The 17,161-nt window shown below is 61.2% G+C and overlaps 3 protein-coding genes across 7 annotated transcripts; 1 reads left to right on the top strand and 2 right to left on the bottom strand.

The window, feature by feature from the left end:
* Nucleotides 1–2,135: 2,135 nt before the first annotated feature.
* CHLRE_14g622200v5 (uncharacterized protein) lies at nucleotides 2,136–5,130 on the bottom strand. Of its 2 annotated transcripts, XM_043070209.1 has the most exons (6): nucleotides 4,309–5,130; nucleotides 4,049–4,122; nucleotides 3,670–3,908; nucleotides 3,354–3,536; nucleotides 3,102–3,173; nucleotides 2,136–2,905 (listed from the first exon to the last, which is right to left on the bottom strand). In XM_043070209.1, the coding sequence occupies exons 1-6, from the start codon at nucleotides 4,914–4,916 to the stop codon at nucleotides 2,765–2,767; spliced, it is 1,317 nt and encodes a 438-aa protein (XP_042916882.1). In that variant the 5' UTR covers nucleotides 4,917–5,130; the 3' UTR covers nucleotides 2,136–2,764. The 2 variants fall into 2 exon arrangements, with proteins under 2 accessions (XP_042916882.1, XP_042916883.1); XM_043070210.1 differs by lacking the exon at nucleotides 4,309–5,130 and having other exon boundaries at nucleotides 4,049–4,159.
* A 160-nt stretch (nucleotides 5,131–5,290) lies between these two features.
* Nucleotides 5,291–9,776, top strand: CHLRE_14g622150v5 (uncharacterized protein). 2 transcript variants are annotated; one of them, XM_043070207.1, is made up of 6 exons: nucleotides 5,291–5,528; nucleotides 6,060–6,270; nucleotides 6,406–6,624; nucleotides 6,767–7,266; nucleotides 7,427–7,697; nucleotides 7,917–9,776. In XM_043070207.1, the coding sequence occupies exons 1-6, from the start codon at nucleotides 5,401–5,403 to the stop codon at nucleotides 8,397–8,399; spliced, it is 1,812 nt and encodes a 603-aa protein (XP_042916880.1). In that variant the 5' UTR covers nucleotides 5,291–5,400; the 3' UTR covers nucleotides 8,400–9,776. The 2 variants fall into 2 exon arrangements, with proteins under 2 accessions (XP_042916880.1, XP_042916881.1); XM_043070208.1 differs by having other exon boundaries at nucleotides 7,917–8,513.
* Nucleotides 9,777–9,802: 26 nt separating this feature from the next.
* CHLRE_14g622100v5 (uncharacterized protein) lies at nucleotides 9,803–15,180 on the bottom strand. Of its 3 annotated transcripts, none has more exons than XM_043070204.1 (8): nucleotides 14,381–15,180; nucleotides 13,885–14,247; nucleotides 13,407–13,700; nucleotides 12,795–13,129; nucleotides 12,394–12,641; nucleotides 12,005–12,225; nucleotides 11,626–11,682; nucleotides 9,803–11,503 (listed from the first exon to the last, which is right to left on the bottom strand). In XM_043070204.1, exons 2-8 carry the CDS (start codon nucleotides 14,171–14,173, stop codon nucleotides 11,478–11,480), a joined length of 1,470 nt encoding a protein of 489 aa, XP_042916878.1. In that variant the 5' UTR covers nucleotides 14,174–14,247; nucleotides 14,381–15,180; the 3' UTR covers nucleotides 9,803–11,477. The 3 variants fall into 3 exon arrangements, with proteins under 3 accessions (XP_042916878.1, XP_042916879.1, XP_042916877.1); XM_043070206.1 differs by having other exon boundaries at nucleotides 14,299–15,005; XM_043070205.1 differs by lacking the exon at nucleotides 11,626–11,682 and having other exon boundaries at nucleotides 9,805–11,503.
* Nucleotides 15,181–17,161: the final 1,981 nt, after the last annotated feature.

Raw genomic sequence — 17,161 nt, 5'->3', positions numbered from 1 at the left:
CGGGTGTGGAACAGCATCCGCCGCAGCCAGCCACTCAGCCGCCAGCGGCGCCGCCACAGTGGCGGGTTAGCCTGGACCAGCTGTGGGTGGCTAACGCTGCGGGGGCTGTGTCCTACGTCCACTACACGGGGGGGCTCTTGGAGCCTGGGCCTGGCGTGCTGCCCCCGGCGGTGGATGATGCGTGGCAGCCTGCCTGTGTGCTGCAGCATCGCAAGCCGCGGCACCTGTGGACCTTTGAAGAGCGGGCGGCGTACGATGCAGCATCACCAGGGGAACGGGCGGGGGCGTGGCCTCGGGCGCCGTACTTCCTGGCGCCGGAGGCTGGGGTGGTGGTGCACCCGGAGCACTGCCGGATTGCGGGTGTCAGCTTGGCGGACTACACGGTGCGGGACGTGCGGCGGGCCATCACCGCGGCTAACCCGGCCGCACCACCGGCTCCAGCCCGCCCTGCAGCCATGCCGTGCCCAGCGCCAGCACAGCAGGCGGGGGGTTCGGGGACCCAGCCGGCGGCACAGTCGCGGCTGGCGGAACGGGAGGCGGAGTGGCAGCGTGCAGCGGCGCAGCTGACCACCACGGCGGCGCAGCATTTCCACAATAACCCGGTGGCTCTGGACCCCTGGCTCCACCGCACCTCCGCGGCAGCCGGGCTGCAGAACACGCCAGCGAGAGAACTGCAGTCGTATGCGTCCCCGTCCCAGCAGTCGGGTGAGGGGCCGCGGCGGTCCGCGCGGCTGCAGGAGCAGGCGGCGGGCGGGGCGGGGCCTAGCACGGGGCCTGCCACGGCGGCGGCGGCAGCAGCGGCGGCGGTGGAGGGCGACCCTCGCATGCCGCCCCCGGATGCGTCCCTTCTGCGGGGTACGTGGCGGAGGCTGTGGGACAGCCACGCCAGTCGGGGGGCAAGGGTACTTGTGTACCGGCTGCAACATGCTTACCTGCCTTGCGGGCTGTACAGGGCGGGCAAGGGAATTCGTCCACGGGTGACCACGGGGTGCGGGGGGTTGGGGGCGCACTGTCCTCACCCCGCCTGCGGGCCACCTGGCCCGCGGGCGTGGGCCAGCCTGACGCACATCTTCCTGGAGTGTCCAGCTTATGCGCAGGCGAGGACGTGGCTGCAGCAGCTGTGGGCCTGTGTTGCGCCCCAGGCAGCGGCGCCGCCAGTGACGGACGCGGGCTTCATGCTGGGGGACCGCATGGGTATGTGGGCCTCAGGCCCGCGGGGGGCGGGCGCGCTGCTGTGGAGCACTTTGCGGGCCACCTTCTTGTACGCCGTCTGGTGTGCGTACTGGTCCCGCGAGCCTGCTAAGCAGACGTCGGAGCATGTGGTTCGGGAGGTGGTCAGCGAGCTGCGCAGGGTGATGCAGCTGCGTTTCACTGCCGCCACGCTAACCCCTGAAACCCTGTCGGCTCTGCCCACTCAGCTTCTCACCGCACAGCTCAAGGCGGCTAAGCTGGAGCACTTTGTTGCCATCTGGTCGGCGGGTGGCGCGCTTTGTGAAGTGGAGGAGGTTCAGGGTGGGTCACCGAAGTTGAACTTGCGGCTGACGCTTGCATCACCTGTGCAGGCCCCCTAGGTTTCCTTTTGGGCGGCGTTTCGTTCCAGGCGCTGGCGTGGCGTTTATCGTCATCAGCTTATCTGGCGCCCATGTGTTTTAGCTCTGGCTGGCGTCGCAGCGCCTGGGCGGCTGTGGGACTTCCTGCGCAGCGCGTCTTGCAGCGGGCTGGAGCCCGCCTAGTCAGCGCCACATCTGGCCCGTTTAGTTTTCTGCTTGTGTCTCCTCTGCCGGTTCTCCTGGGGTGTTGCTTAAGCAACCGACTTGTGGGGGTGGGGTGGGTTTGGGCGGGGCGAGTGCGTAGCGCTGGTGTTTCCTCTTCTGGCGCGCGGTGGTGGTGGTTCTTGCGGTTAGGCTGTGGTGTAGGCTGGTGCTTGGGTTAGGTCTGGCGGTGTTTTTGTGCAACCCCTCCCGGGGGGCGGGGGGGCCAGCCTTCCACTATAACAACGGGAAACCGCGTCTGGGCGCGTCTGGGCCGCGTCTGACCTGTGAGACGCGGTGTCAGACGCGCTGAGACGCTGCGCGTTAAGGGGGAAACGCGGGGGAGACGCGGGAGAGACGCGATGGGGACGCAACCAGAAACAGTGAAGCGGGGCACCATTGCAGATAGCGCGTTTCACTGCGTCTGCGAGACGCAATGGAACGCGAGTCGTGACGCGGTACAATTGCATGGAGAGCGCGTCTTAGCTAACGCGATGCGTCACACCAGACGCTAGCCTGATACCCTAGACGCGCCGCGTCTCACACACACGCGATGCACGAGACGCACTGCGTCTTGAGACGCGATTCGAAAACAGAAACACGGGGGAACCGTACAATCCACGGAGAAACACATGAAACTCTTCATTCCAGAGCACGTTACACTGCCTCTATCCCACATCTGCGGCGGACCCTGGCTGCACACATGTTTCAGGATTACCTGAACCGACCATCTCACTCGCTTTCCACGCAACTACGATCTGACAGTAAGTGCATCACAGTCAAAGGCGCTCTGTCGCCCATCACAGTCTCACTGTCATGCACATGCAGCACAGCAGTCCTCAAATGCCACTCGCTCATGCTGGAGTGGATGTCTACACAGGGTCCAAACATACTACCGCTAGGTGGTCTACACAGGGTCCAAACATCCTAATGCTCGGTAGCTAAGTCCAGAATAAGCCGTACTAGGCCTAGTCCGAACATTGTACAATCCATGTAGCACCAGCATCGGCAGTCTACTTGCCCCTGGCGGCCTTGCCCCTGGCGGCCTTGCCAGCCTTCGCGGCCGGAACCTTGGCAGCCTTGCCCTCAGCGGCAGTCTTGGCATCGGTCTTGGCCTTGGCAGCCGGGGCTACCACCTCATCGCCCTTGTGCTTCTGCATGGGATGGGGGTGTAGGCGCAACAATGATTCGCCATCATAAATTGGTGAAAGAAAACACGCAAGAGTACACTGGCGTAGACCAAGAACCACATGCATTAAGAATGCATTCTGCTGAACCCCACCCGAGAGCACCAACAATGCTGCCACACACACCCTGAACCAGACGACGGAAGCTCGATCCCCCATTCACCTTAGCTGGCGCCTCGGCCGTCCTCTCATCCTTGCGCTTCTTCGCATCCGTCCGCTTCTTGTCGCCCAGCGCCTGCATGACAGCAAGTGTGCCGCAATGCTGTGAAAGCGAACTTGCACGACGGGACGGTCCGTCCGCAGTGGTGCCTGGCACCTATGCCGCAAGGGACCATCTCCAGTGCAGAAGTAAACGACTTACGCAGCGAGCCATATTAGACGACGCGTGCAGAGAACATGATCACAGTGGTCTTACCTTCACGCGCTCGGCACCCGCCGCGGCCAGCTTGTCGATGGCGCCTGGGCTGGACTGGGGCATGGGCGGGGGCATGGGCGGGCTGGGCTGGGGTGCGGCGGCGACGTCGACGGCGCCTGTGGACCCCAGAGAGGAGCGCTTGGTCTTTGAAGAGAGGCCGCTCAAGGCCTTGGCCAGCGGTCCCTGCAAGAAGCAGCAGAGTTGTGTAAGCGCAACAGACATTCACCAACAACCGCGCCTGGTCATATCAGCAGTAAGGATGCGCTCGTAAGCGAAGCACGCACTGACAGTCTGGCTATGTAAGAAAGTAACCCACCAGAAGGCCCCCGGCGTCGATGGCACCGTAGGACACCTTGGCGTCCTTGACGCTCGCGGAAGCCCGGCTTGGCAGCAAAGACTCAAGCTCCTTGCAAAGACCGACCTCCTCTTCCGTCAGCGTCTGCTTCTCGCCAGCCGTGAAGCGCACAGGGTCGCGCTTGTAGCCGTCCCACATCTTGCCCCACTGGCTGCGCCATGCGTTCTTGTACCAGCCACGCTCATTCTTGGGCTGGTTCTCTGCAAGCACGCGGTGGAGGATGGAGGATGGAGCAGAAGGTCCAGGTCAAACTGACGCAAAGTCTGCCTCTCGCGCATGTCTCTCAACGCACTCATTGCAAGGTGCTTATACAGTATATACAATTAGAAAGCAGACTCACTGTCCTTGACAGCGCGGGCGGCTGCGGTCGTCTTCTCGTAAGTGGTGCGCTTGGTGTTGAAGTCGGTTGCCTTCCTGGATATGTTGTGAAAGAGTAGTAGGATGAAGCAACATTATGTATAAAGAATTAACTACGGTCAGTTCAACAAGTCAACGCGGTCAAGTCCACTCTCATCCCCCTATTCCTCATCGCTCATGCTACTGACATTCCTCCGCATTCTAGCGTCCTTCCCATGCCAATACAGAAGAACAAAAACTCACTTTGTCCAGTCGGCCTGGAAGTCTTCGCGCGACAATGTGATGCCTCGCTTCAGGCTCCAGGCGTAGGCCGCGGCCATCTTGTCTTGCCAATACTTTTTCAACTCGCCATTGGCGGCCAGTCTGGTGTTGAGCAGGCGGGGGCCTTCGCCAGGGCCGCGCTTGGCGAAGGGGTAGAAGCGACGGACGGCCTCCATGAACAGCGCGGAGTCTGGCGTTCGCACGCGAGTGATGGGCTCTTTCGCGTTGCTCTTCTTGGGCTTCTTGATGGGGTCCTGCTTGGACTCGCGCACAATGGTGAGGGTCAGCCTCTGCTTCTCCGCATCCCACGAGGCGCAGGGAAGGGGGCAGGCGGGCCCGTCAGAGCCGCTGGCCAGGTACTCGAGAGCAAACGCCAGAACCTGCTCCGGCGAATAATACTCCACGGGGTCCTCGGGGTCCTCGGGGTCCACAGAGAGCTTGTAATTGACGGTGGAGTCCGTCTCGGGGAGAAGATCCCCTCTGAACGTTTCAGGCTTAGTTCCAGGCGAAATCGTTGTCGCCCACTGATGGTAGACTTTGTTGGGATGGTTGGGATCCTTGATAAGGAGCTTGCAGACACGGGGGACCATGTTGGATGGTTGTGAGGTAGGGTAGTGCACGAAAGCCCTCTCTTGCAATTTAAAGCGCATTCAAACGATGGATTCCATCTCCCATCCCCGTTTGACTCAGGTCGGAGGCCAATTCAAACGGGTGAATCCAAAGGGTCCCCTCGAGTCCCTGGGCATCATCACCTTCTTGGTGTTTTTGAACACCTTCAATTTCAACACCTGCAAAACTGCTACGTATCGTTTGTAAAGGGAGGGACTGGTAGGGGTAGGGTTTTGCGCATGGGGCGGGGGCGGGCCGGTGGTGGGCGATAGCCAGAGACACGCGTTTGGGCTCGGCAAATGGTGGGGCATAAACAATATAAGCAAGAGTACATAGTAGCAGCACTGACTGCCACGGAGTTACAGGCGCGCCGACTTTGCCACCCAGGGCTCCGGGTGGCAACGTCGCGTTGAACGGCGTTCGCGGGCCCGGTGCCTCTTGATTTGGAAGAAGCACCTAATAGGAATGGAGCCGTCTAGCTCGGAAGAGGTTGGCCTGGAGCAGGGCGAGGCCCGCAAGGATTTGGACATAACTGAGACGGTTTTGAAGAAGGGGACGCTGTCGCTGTCATCTGATGAGGCCGTAATAGTAAGGTGAGATTTGAGGAGGGGAAGGGGGACACTCGCGGGACTTCCGCAAAATCACATGCGGGCTGCATGTGCAGGGCGGCACTTGCGAGGGCCGGCGGCGTTGTGCGGCTGGACATGCCGGGCATGCCTAAAGCCTCATGCCTCGCGGCACGAGTCGAGGAGGAGCAGCGGTGGAGGAGGGATCCTTCCAAGGCCGCCCACCGCGGGTGCCCCCCAAGGTTCCTGTTGGCGCTGGGCGAGAAGTGGAGGCGTCACGGCCGGGAAGGTGAGGCTGGGGGGAGGTACAGGCCATGGTTGGGAGGGCTTGGATGGATGGGCTGTGGTGGCCGGGGTACGTCACATCGCCGGAGGCGGGCCTGGATTGGGCGGAGGCCTCAGATGGGGCATGGCAGGGGGGAGCGGGGGCGTCCGGGGCCGACCGGGCTAACCCGAATTGGAAGGGGCTGCCCGGAGCACGGATGTGGGGGCTCAGGCCTCGGCGCGAGGGGCTGGGCGCGCTGACTGAAATCCCACACAATCCGCCGGCTCTCGCAGGGAGCTAAGAAGGGCCAGGGAACGGGGGGACAAGTTGACGCTTTTCGCCGGCATTGCGGATAAGCTGGTACGGCTGGAGCTGCCACCCATGGCCAGGCCCCAGGCAATGGGCGATGAGGTGGGGGATGTGGCGCCGGACGTGGAGGAGAGCATCATGGGCATGGTGGAGGACAACGAGATCGTGTCCCTGTCCGCGATCCTGGAGCTGAAGGTGCGCAGCCGGGATGGGGCGGCAAGGCCATAGGGTGCACGTAATGTGGACATGCATGCATGCACGTGATGTGGCCTCGATGGCAGGCGGGCCTGGTCGGCATGCGTACGCCCTCATGCACGAATGCCTGCACAGGGCGCGTGCCTGGAGGAGGGGGAGTCCGGTGGCGTGGAGGATGGGCGGCCAGCTTCATCGACTACGGCAGCAGCCGCGGTGGAGGGCACTGCGGTGGCTGCACCACCATTGAATGTGGTGACGCCAAAGGAGGGAATGGCTGATGTGGAAGCAGCAAGCAGTGGTGCTGGTGCTGCCCGCTCTGGCACTGATGTTGTGACAGACCTGCCGGAGCCCGGGGTGAGGGGGGAACTTTGGGTATCTGTGGTGTGGGACCGCCATTACCCCAGGCCCCCCAACAGGCCGCGGTGCAGGGGTCCTGAGCACTGCAATTGTGTGTTGGATGTCTTGAATGCCATTTGTGACCGTGTGTCCGCACCAGGTTGCTGCTGGAGAGCTAACCGATGGCACCTTGCTGAGGGAGCTGTACATCGCCCTGCGAGTCCCCGATGCCCTCCGCGACCTACTGCGAGGCAACGTGCGGCAACTGCGGCCGAACGTGCTCGACGCGTGCAATGCGCGCGCCAAAGCTCGTGCGGCGTTGGACCTGGAGGCGCAATCTGCGGGGAGACCCCGCACATCAGCGGAGCTAGCGCTGACCGTGTACTGGGACATGACGGGCAGGGCATGCCTGTTCTGGATTGACATGACGGGGACTGACGGCGTGTTCAACCCAGTCCTCCTGGTCCTGTATGTGCCGGGGCCGGTGATGCAGAGCAAGTACCCGGTGTTGGTGCGAGCGGCGCGCAACATGCAGCGGCGCCTGATGGAGGCGCAGACGCTGAAGAAGGTCCCCCGTGGTCGGCTGAAAGAGTGTGGCGGCGAAACTCACATGGCAGGCTACCGGCATGTGCAGACCAACAAGGCGAGCCGCGTGACCATGTGAGTGGTATGGGACTGGCAAGCGATGGCAGGGAGGGAGGGGCGTGCGTAGCGGTGGTGGAGCGGAACCTGAGGGGAAATCCAGGGAGGCGAGGGCTTTGGGCGGCGTTCGGGATGGCTTGGCAACAGATGCAAGGTGCACGGCCTGATTCCTTGACAGGTATGCGCACACATCGAGGAGCCACGAAGCGCGGGTGGTCATTGGTGCGTTCGGCCTGTGCATCGCCATGCTGCTGCTGGCGATGTGGGACTACCTCGTGACGAGCGCGAAGGAGACCGTCGCGGGTACGCCTGCAATCCTGGCGACAGGGGCGCCATGGGGCCTGGTTCCGGTTGGGCTGGACTACTTCACACACCCGCATCTGGACCCGGACGACGCAACGCCAACTGTCGTGTTCCTGGCTCTGTGGAAGTCGGCAACAGGGCGCCGGGTGAGCTGCCAGGCGTCAAGGGTTGGACGAGCTGGTGGGGTGGAGAAGGGACCCGGCGGAACGTTTTTGTGGCCGGGTGGAGGAAGGATGCAAATGCCAGCCAGGGAGCATTGCCCTGACCAAAGCCGGTGCTTGACAATTTGGGCGTGGGCTCGCTGGCGCGCTTATGGGTATGGCCCTGGCCTGCTGTATGACAGCTCACCCCTCATCGCCATGCAGTGCAAGGACTTCCTGGACGATGTGGAGCGTGCGGCGCATGTCAGCCGCAACCTGTTCACATTTGGTGGGGTCAGCGCCTACACCCGCACCCAGGACAGCGACCTGCTGGTGTTCGACGCGCGGCAGGTGGTGCACGGTGCTGACTTGCGTGTGCCACTTAACGCTAAATTCGATGAGGCGGGCATGCCGTGCGGCGTGACGGTGGGCTCTGGCGTTGTGTCACGCCAGTCTGATGTGAAAGTGGGGAGGGCCGAGGCACGTGGGCGGTTGGAGTTGGCGGCGGAGGGCAAGACCGCATCTCTGCATGTCATGTGCAAGCGCGGTGAGGAGTTTGAGGCGGAGATCCTGCGCATGGCCGCAAGCGCGGGGTGTGAGGCCGAGGCTGGATGTCATCCGCCATCCCAGAAGCGGGCTGCGGGTGCGGCCCTGCCGCAGTCAGCTATAAAGGGCCGCCGGGCGCAGGGCAGTGGTGGGAAGTGCTGAGCGGGCGGATCAGCCATGCACGGCTGGTCGCAAGCATGTATCGTTGTTGTTATGAGTTCCATAGGTAAACAAACAAGAGGCCGGAAGATCAATACTGTACTGATGGGAAACTTGTGTCTCAGATGCTGGGAAGCTTCCGGTGCAGGGCTGCGTGCGCTGTCGGCAGCCGGGAAGATTTCTTTAGTGGAACGGCGGGAAGGGGGCTGGGGCTACATCGTCATACGGCACCGGTGCAGGGCTGCGTGCGCTGTCGGCAGCCGGGAAGTTTTCTTTAGTGGAACGGCGGGAAGGGGGCTGGGGCTGCATCGTCATACGGCACCGGTGCAGGGCTGCGTGCGCTGTCGGCAGCCGGGAAGTTTTCTTTAGTGGAACGGCGGGAAGGGGGCTGGGGCTGCATCGTCATACGGCACCGGTGCAGGGCTGCGTGTGCTGTCGGCAGCCGGGAAGTTTTCTTTAGTGGAAAGGCGGGAAGGGGGCTGGGGTTGCATCGTCATACGGCACCGGTGCAGGGCTGCGTGCGCTGTCGGCAGCCGGGAAGATTTCTTTAGTGGAACGGCGGGAAGGGGACTGGGGCTACATCGTCATACGGCACCGGTGCAGGGCTGCGTGCGCTGTCGGCAGCCGGGAAGTTTTCTTTAGTGGAACGGCGGGAAGGGGGCTGGGGCTGCATTGACATACGGCACCGGTGCAGGGCTGCGTGCGCTGCCGGCAGCCGGGAAGTTTTCTTTACTGGAAAGGCGGGAAGGGGGCTGAGGCTGCATCGTCATACGGCACCGGTGCAGGGCTGCGTGCGCTGTCGGCAGCCGGGAAGATTTCTTTAGTGGAACGGCGGGAAGGGGGCTGGGGCTACATCGTCATACGGCACCGGTGCAGGGCTGCGTGCGCTGTCGGCAGCCGGGAAGTTTTCTTTAGTGGAACGGCGGGAAGGGGGCTGGGGCTGCATCGTCATACGGCACCGGTGCAGGGCTGCGTGTGCTGTCGGCAGCCGGGAAGTTTTCTTTAGTGGAAAGGCGGGAAGGGGGCTGGGGTTGCATCGTCATACGGCACCGGTGCAGGGCTGCGTGCGCTGTCGGCAGCCGGGAAGATTTCTTTAGTGGAACGGCGGGAAGGGGGCTGGGGCTACATCGTCATACGGCACCGGTGCAGGGCTGCGTGCGCTGTCGGCAGCCGGGAAGTTTTCTTTAGTGGAAAGGCGGGAAGGGGGCTGGGGTTGCATCGTCATACGGCACCGGTGCAGGGCTGCGTGCGCTGTCGGCAGCCGGGAAGATTTCTTTAGTGGAACGGCGGGAAGGGGACTGGGGCTGCATCGTCATACGGCACCGGTGCAGGGCTGCGTGCGCTGTCGGCAGCCGGGAAGTTTTCTTTACTGGAACGGTTGGCGGCCCCGGAAGACACAAGCCCAGAAGACATCATCATGTTACAGACTGCATCAGCCGCGTGAGCGGCTACCCAACTTGCACTGCTCCTTGCCAATCACCATCATTGGTTGGCAACTGAGAAAACAAGTGGTACGTAATGAAGTAACTTTTATTCTCGTCGAGCTTGCAGCGCATCACCTTCGAGTCAATGGCTTGCAATAGCACGGGGAACGAGTTCAGGAACGTCTGCTGGCGTTCTTGGTTGGGGGTTGCCTTGCGGCGACTAAAGTCTGCAGCATAGTACAACGACTGCGGCCGTACCACCTCCACCTTATGCAATTCGCAAATCGCCACACGGCATACAACCCCACGCACGGTTTGCACACGAGCATAGAATGCAACCTCTCCAACATACACAGACACGTCCTGATCGTCCTCTGGGGTGTCAAGGGATGGCGCATACTTAGTCTTCACATAAAATGACTCACGTGCAGTGGTCAAGTTATACTTTGTAGATAGTAAAACCTGGTCACGTCGTACAAGTGCACGTTTGAATATAATAACACTTGCGTTCTGCAAGTCACCCTCCACCACACCTGAACGTGTCGCAAAGTCCTCTTTACTAAAAGCCTTCATGAATGCTTCGAAGACAACTGTCCGCTCGGTCGGACCCGCCACATATCCGCGCCCAAGCAGCTGGGAACCCTCACCATCCTCTACATCCGCGCAAACATCCCCCGTCAATGTGACGTGTGCTGCACGGTAATCTGGCACCCACTCATCAAATGACTTGTACTGGCTCCCACCCGCAGCCAGTGCATGGCCGGCCTCTACCCCGGCTGGCCCGGTTGCACCACCATCCGCGGTGCCACCTCCCCTGCCACGCTCAGCTCGCATCTCAGCGAGCCGGGCACTTGCAAGGAACCCACTCACAATAATTTGCTCTGGACACCTGGTTGTGCGGAACTTGACCCCACTTTTGACCTGCTGCACACCGCGCTCGACCCAGAACTCAGTTGCAAACGCCACGTGCCCACGTGCACGCTCCTGCTCGCGTAGCCTACATGCCAGTAGATGCATGTTGTAGGTAGCAAACTTCATGCCAAACACGAGCTCCGAGTCACAGCAGAACTGTTTGAAGGTTACTGCTGCACTGTCACACGCAGCCTCCGAGAATTGGTCATACCGCAGATAATGCAGCATGGCCGTGCGCAACATCTCCCACATTCTCCCCAGGTCAAACTCACGATCCAGCCCTGCATCATCTTTCCGTGTAACTACCGGCATCACAACTTTATTAGGATCCCCTCCGTGCGAGTGCAGGACGTATAGGGAGAAGCAGTCCGTCCAGTGTAGCCATTCTTCCATGGTCCAGTACGAGCAGGGGACAATGTCACGGTAGGGTCGGTTAAAGTCATTAGTAATGATGAAATGGGATGCACGTGCAGTCATTCTGCGACGAGCCTCTACACTTAACACAAAGTCACTCTCAGCCTTCTTGACGGACTCGCCCAGCACAAAGTGCCAGAACTTCTTGATGACACCGAACAGAGCTGCATGCGCTATGGGCACAACCCACACGTTATTCATGTCTATGTACGACAGCTCCTTCGCTATGCAGGAAATGCCATGGCAACCCAGCGCCGATGCCAAGTCATGATTACTTTCCACAACCTGTGCCCGATCCATGTGGTGCGCATGAGAGATCCGGATCCTGCTGTCACCGCATAGTGCAGTCTCTGGCATCTGACAGTCAGGTGGCAACAGGACGTTCAGCGCTGTGTTGATGTCCGCCGGCTTGTTGTACCCCAGAAAGTATGTACCATGGCCGTTAGGGCCAGTCTCTCCCAGCAGCATGCAGTGCCCACATGCGTTCTTGGCCGCATGGGAGAGCCAAAGACTCAACGTCCGGTTTGCAGGCGTATCTGCGTGCAGACCAAGCAGAGGTCAACATACGGACCCAAGCACTCCCGCCCCCAGTCCTCCTACCCCCACCCCAGAACCACCACCACCAGCCCAACCCCGCCCCATCATGCCCACCTAAGCCACAGCACTCCTGCCCTCACCCCAGCACTCCCACCCCACCCCAGCACACCTGCCCCGCGCCCCGCCCCTGCACTCCCACCCCTGCCCCAGCTCTCCCACACCACCCTAGCATTCCCGCCCACGCCTGAGCACTCCTGCCCCCGCCCCACCACTACCGTCCCCAAACGCTCCCGCCCCAGCACGGACTAAAAGCCCACTCACCAGCAAAGATACCGCCCAGAAACATCTTGTGCCCAAAGGTCCGGCCCGAAGCAGCGTCCACCACGGTCATACCCTCGGTGCCAGGCCCGAAGGCCTTGAATGCTGTCAGTGTTGGGCGCAAGTAGACTTCCATTGAGTCAGGCTCCGAAGGTCCGGGCGTGATGATCAGGGGGAAGCAGTGGCGGCGCTTGCTGCGTTGAGTCACTGGCAGGTCCGCGCACCTGAAGACAGCAGTTAAAGAGGGGAGCAATAAGGTCTGGTGGGTGATGATTACAGCATAGGCACATACCTAACGATGCCCATTACATCAAATGCACACGGAGACACTGTAGGTGCACAGGAAAGCAATTGCCCATACTATACAACAGGCTGAGGTCCGTCACACGCACCGAATGAACAGCATCCCGCAGCTGTACTTCTTGAATGAGAAGACCTCGCCGAAGTCAAAGCCCAGGTCGTAAGCCGAGCTGTCGGGCTCGAAGAACTCGCCGGAAGTCTTGGCATTGATGTCTTGCGCGTACCGCGAGCCGTAGAAGTCGTCAGGGTTGTTGTCGCGCCCTGTGCCGCGAAACGTGCAGAACCGTGGGTCCATGAACATGCCGCGCACGACATTCTCGACACCGAAGTCGTAGAACCTCTGTGGGAAGACAGCACGTGCACGCGGTCATGGCAAAGGGCACTGAAGTCAAGAAGGGTTGACGGAACAAGGGCATGCAGGATTGGGAGACCTGGGGAGACTTATTGCTATGGGGAGGCTCCGCATGGGCAACAAGTAAAGCATGCAACGTACCTTGTTCGGAACTGGTTGGTGTCCTGGCCGGGCAGGCTTAAACCGTCGATGGCCGCAGCCGCACTCATCTTGCAGGTGCTGGTGCCACTCATCTCGAGGGAAATCAGGGAACAAGCACTTGTCGCTCAAACAAACGTGCTTCTCAAAGTCACGTGCGTCTGGAATGTCCAACATCTTCTTCATTATGTACAGCGACGGGGGCAAGTTATTGCCAGGTGGAAAGCACACGTCACGAAGGAAACGCAGCTGACGGTCCGCAACATTATCCCGTACGCGCCCATCAATCTTCTCCTTCATCCAAGCGTAAGCAAACTGCCCCACAGTGATAGGTGCAGCTGCGCAGATAGGTGTCGTACCGGAATTGCAGTAGTGTGCCAGCGGAGAGGGTGAAAGCCACGGAAAGGGAGGTGCATCGCGTCAATCAAGTGCGCCGTTACATACACAGAATTCCGTGGCGTTGCAGTGGCAGTTCGAATACCCATTCCATTCCAGTGTTGCCCGCGCCTGCTGCTGCGCCCACCACGCCATACCCCAGAGCTCCCTTGTCAAAGCCTGTCGAAATCCCGCTGTCCCAACCCCGCCCGACCCGACCCGACCCACATCCCGACTTACATTGAGTGCCTGTTCTCCACAGCGGCTCTGACATGATGCCCTTGAAGTGCTGCACAGACCGCGCACCATGCTGTAGTTCGGAGATGTTGGTGGGTTGCATGACCATACCCTGCGCCGCAAGGTCGTTGGCAACCGCACCGGCTTGGTCATCAGCATCACCGTCGCCGTCAACAGGCGCCAGGTGCCCGAATTGCTGCAGAATAGCATTCAGCAGCTCAATGGTGTTGATGTTGGCAGGGTCGTCCTGGTCGAGAGAAGCCACAACGCGGTGTAGAGCTGCCGCCAGGAAATGACCTGTGGATTGGGGGTGGGGGGGCAGGGTTGGGCGGGACATCAGGGTAATGCAAAGTTAGATGTCGCTCCTCAACGATCTGAACATAAGCCATGTCCGGAAGCGAGAACCCCAGGACAGAGGCATGACCCAGCACCCAGACCCGGGCTTGCGGCGCGCAAAGGAGGACCGCAACCTGCAACTTACCCGGTTCAGCGTCAGCAGCATCTTCCTCTTCCTCATCGGAGTATAGGTAGTCGCTGTCCACCCGGGCGCTGCCGCTATTACTGTAGCCACCACCACTCCTGTCACTGCCATTGCCAACATTCCCGCCGCCGCCGCCGTCAGTGCCGCTACCGCTGCCGGTGCCACTACCGCTGCCGGTGCCGCTACCGCTGCCGGTGCCGCTACCGCTGCCGGTGCCGCTACCGCTGCCGGTGCCGCTACCTCTGCCGGTGCCGCTACCGCTGCCGGTGCCGCTACCGTTAGTGTCCATGCTGTCGCTCTCACTAACAGAACCCGCAGGCGAATCCCTCCCTCCCTCAGGAAAGTCAGCGTCTCCTAGGCCGCCTTCGCCACCGGTACCGGCAGGGAGAGGGAGGTCCCGAGGTGCACCCTCACAGCATTTTTCGTGGCGAGAGCAAGCCGCTCTATCCTTGAACTGTGTTGGCGAACGGCATCCAGGGTTGGTGCACGTGTAGACGGGGTCTCCGAAGTGGTTTCGGAAGCGGGTGAAGCGGTGGAGGCTGAGCCAGTTGTCTGCGTGCACACGGTGTGGTTGTAAGTCCTTTGCCGTGCCAAGCCTCTTGACTCCCAACAACTATACCTGAGGGTGCTGATGGCCTTCTCTTTGGAGTGCCACCCATTAGCCGTGCGAGCACTTGCAGCTCGGAACCGGACGCCAGGCCACGACGTGCCAGCACGGTCGAACGCTCCAGCAGCGTGTCGCTGCCGCGCGCGACCAAGCGCCATATCCGGCTGTTATCTAGATGGAAGAGGGTCGTGGAAGCGATAAAGTCGAAGACAGAGCCCACAGTGGCATCGACAGGTCCCACGAACGTGACGAGTTGCCCTGAAGGAAGCCTAATGAAGATTTGTAGCTCTTCCGTTTGTGAACTTTGGCTGATAGCGCGAGGAGCAAAGCTCAGGTGAACCGTTGCCAGAGCCGCCAGCACTAACACTAATGTTAACATTGACAGCACTACGTGCGCAGTAAGCGCTGAGGTGGGTTGGTCGGCCTGGAGCCATACAAGCCCGCTGTGAAGCGCGCTCTGAAGGCCCCAGGCCGCCACCAACGGAACAAGGCCCGTTGGCAGACGTATCATGAGTGATTCATGAGTTCGTCAGTCATGTTTATGTTTTCAAGAGAATAGCGGTCAAACGAGGCAAGGGGCAAATACTTGGTGGTGGGCGACCGATTGCACCGGTGTCACCGATGCTCGCCTGTGCCAATGCCTTTGCTTACTGTATCTAGGCTTATAGGCTTGTTGCAAGCAGTATCGGCACATATCGGCTGGCTGGCGCAGGCTGGCTGAACTGCGCCTAAAGGTTGGTTGGGGCGACGGGGCAGAGGCGGGGCTGGCCAGCCCGCCCGGGTGCAGGGCCAGGGGTGCAGGGGCTTGCGGCAGCAGGCGCAGGTGCAGGGGCCAATCTGCCCATGACAGCCCACATACTGCCGGGCAAGGCTACATTTGTCGCAATAGCAGTATAGGCTAGTGTAAAACACCGTGCGCACCACGGTATGGGTCCCCTTCAAAGTAGTTCGCGTCACTGTTCGCGTCTCAGCACTCGCGTCACGATACGCGGCCAGACGCCCCCTGACGCATCCTGACGCGCTCGGACGCGCTGAGACGCGCCGAGACGCGAGTTTCCCGTCGTTACAGTGTCTGCTCTGTCTGCCGGGTCGGGGTGGGGTGTGGTGGGATGGATGGGGGTAGTTGGTGGCGGTTTTCGAGGTGTTTGCTTTCTGTTTTTCTTCTCTTTTCTTCTCTTCTTGCCCTGTCAGGGTTCTGGTCTCGGGGACCAGGCTGCTTTCGGGCAGTAGGGGGGCAGCGCGTCTGCCCCTGTTCAACCTTGTAAGGATGATTCCTCAAAAATAAGCAGCAGTGGAGGGCGACCCTCGCAGGCCGCCCCCGGATGCGTCCCTTCTGCGGGGTACGTGGCGGAGGCTGTGGGACAGCCACGCCAGTCGGGGGGCAAAGGTGCTTGTGTACCGGCTGCAACATGCTTACCTGCCTTGCGGGCTGTACAGGGCGGGCAAGGGAATTCGTCCACGGGTGACCACGGGGTGCGGGGGGTTGGGGGCGCACTGTCCTCACCCCGCCTGCGGGCCACCTGGCCCGCGGGCGTGGGCCAGCCTGACGCACATCTTCCTGGAGTGTCCAGCTTATGCGCAGGCGAGGACGTGGCTGCAGCAGCTGTGGGCCTGCGTTGCGCCCCAGGCAGCGGCGCCGCCAGTGACGGACGCGGGCTTCATGCTGGGGGACCGCATGGGTATGTGGGCCTCAGGCCCGCGGGGGGCGGGCGCGCTGCTGTGGAGCACTTTGCGGGCCACCTTCTTGTACGCCGTCTGGTGTGCGTACTGGTCCCGCGAGCCTGCTAAGCAGACGTCGGAGCATGTGGTTCGGGAGGTGGTCAGCGAGCTGCGCAGGGTGATGCGGCTGCGTTTCACTGCCGCCACGCTAACCCCTGAAACCCTGTCGGCTCTGCCCACTCAGCTTCTCACCGCACAGCTCAAGGCGGCTAAGCTGGAGCACTTTGTTGCCATCTGGTCGGCGGGTGGCACGTTCTGTGAAGTGGAGGAGGTTCAGGGTGGGTCACCGAAGTTGAACTTGCGGCTGACGCTTGCATCACCTGTGCAGGCCCCCTAGGTTTCCTTTTGGGCGGCGGTTCTTTCCAGGCGCTGGTGTGGCGTATTATCATCATCAGCTTATCTGGCGCCCATGTGTTTTAGCTCTGGCTGGCGTCGCAGCGCCTGGGCGGCTGTGGGCCTTCCTGCACAGCGCGTCTTGCAGCGGGCTGGAGCCCGCTTAGTCAGCGCCACATCTGGCCCGTTTAGTTTTCTGCTTGTGTCTCCTCTGCCAGTTCTCCTGGGGTGTTGCTCAAGCAACCGACTTGTGGGGGTGGGGTGGGTTACGGCGGGTCGAGTGTTGGTAGCACTGGTGTTTTCCTTTCTGGCGCGCGGTGGTGGTGGTTCTTGCGGTTAGGCTGTGGTGTAGGTTGGTGCTTGGGTAAGGTCTGGCGGTGTTTTTGTGCAACCCCTCCCGGGGGGCGGGGGGGCCAGCCTTCTGCTCTGTCTGCCGGGTCGGGGTGGGGTGTGGTGGGATGGATGGGGGTAGTTGGTGGCGGTTTTCGAGGTGTTTGCTTTCTGTTTTTCTTCTCTTTTCTTCTCTTCTTGCCCTGTCAGGGTTCTGGTCTCGGGGACCAGGCTGCTTTCGGGCAGTAGGGGGGCAGCGCGTCTGCCCCTGTTCAACCTTGTAAGGAT

The sequence above is a fragment of the Chlamydomonas reinhardtii genome, chromosome 14 (genome assembly GCF_000002595.2).
Source record: "Chlamydomonas reinhardtii strain CC-503 cw92 mt+ chromosome 14, whole genome shotgun sequence".
NCBI lineage: Eukaryota > Viridiplantae > Chlorophyta > Chlorophyceae > Chlamydomonadales > Chlamydomonadaceae > Chlamydomonas > Chlamydomonas reinhardtii.
Note: the sequence above shows the minus strand (reverse complement) of the source record. Positions and strands in the feature narration are given on the sequence as shown.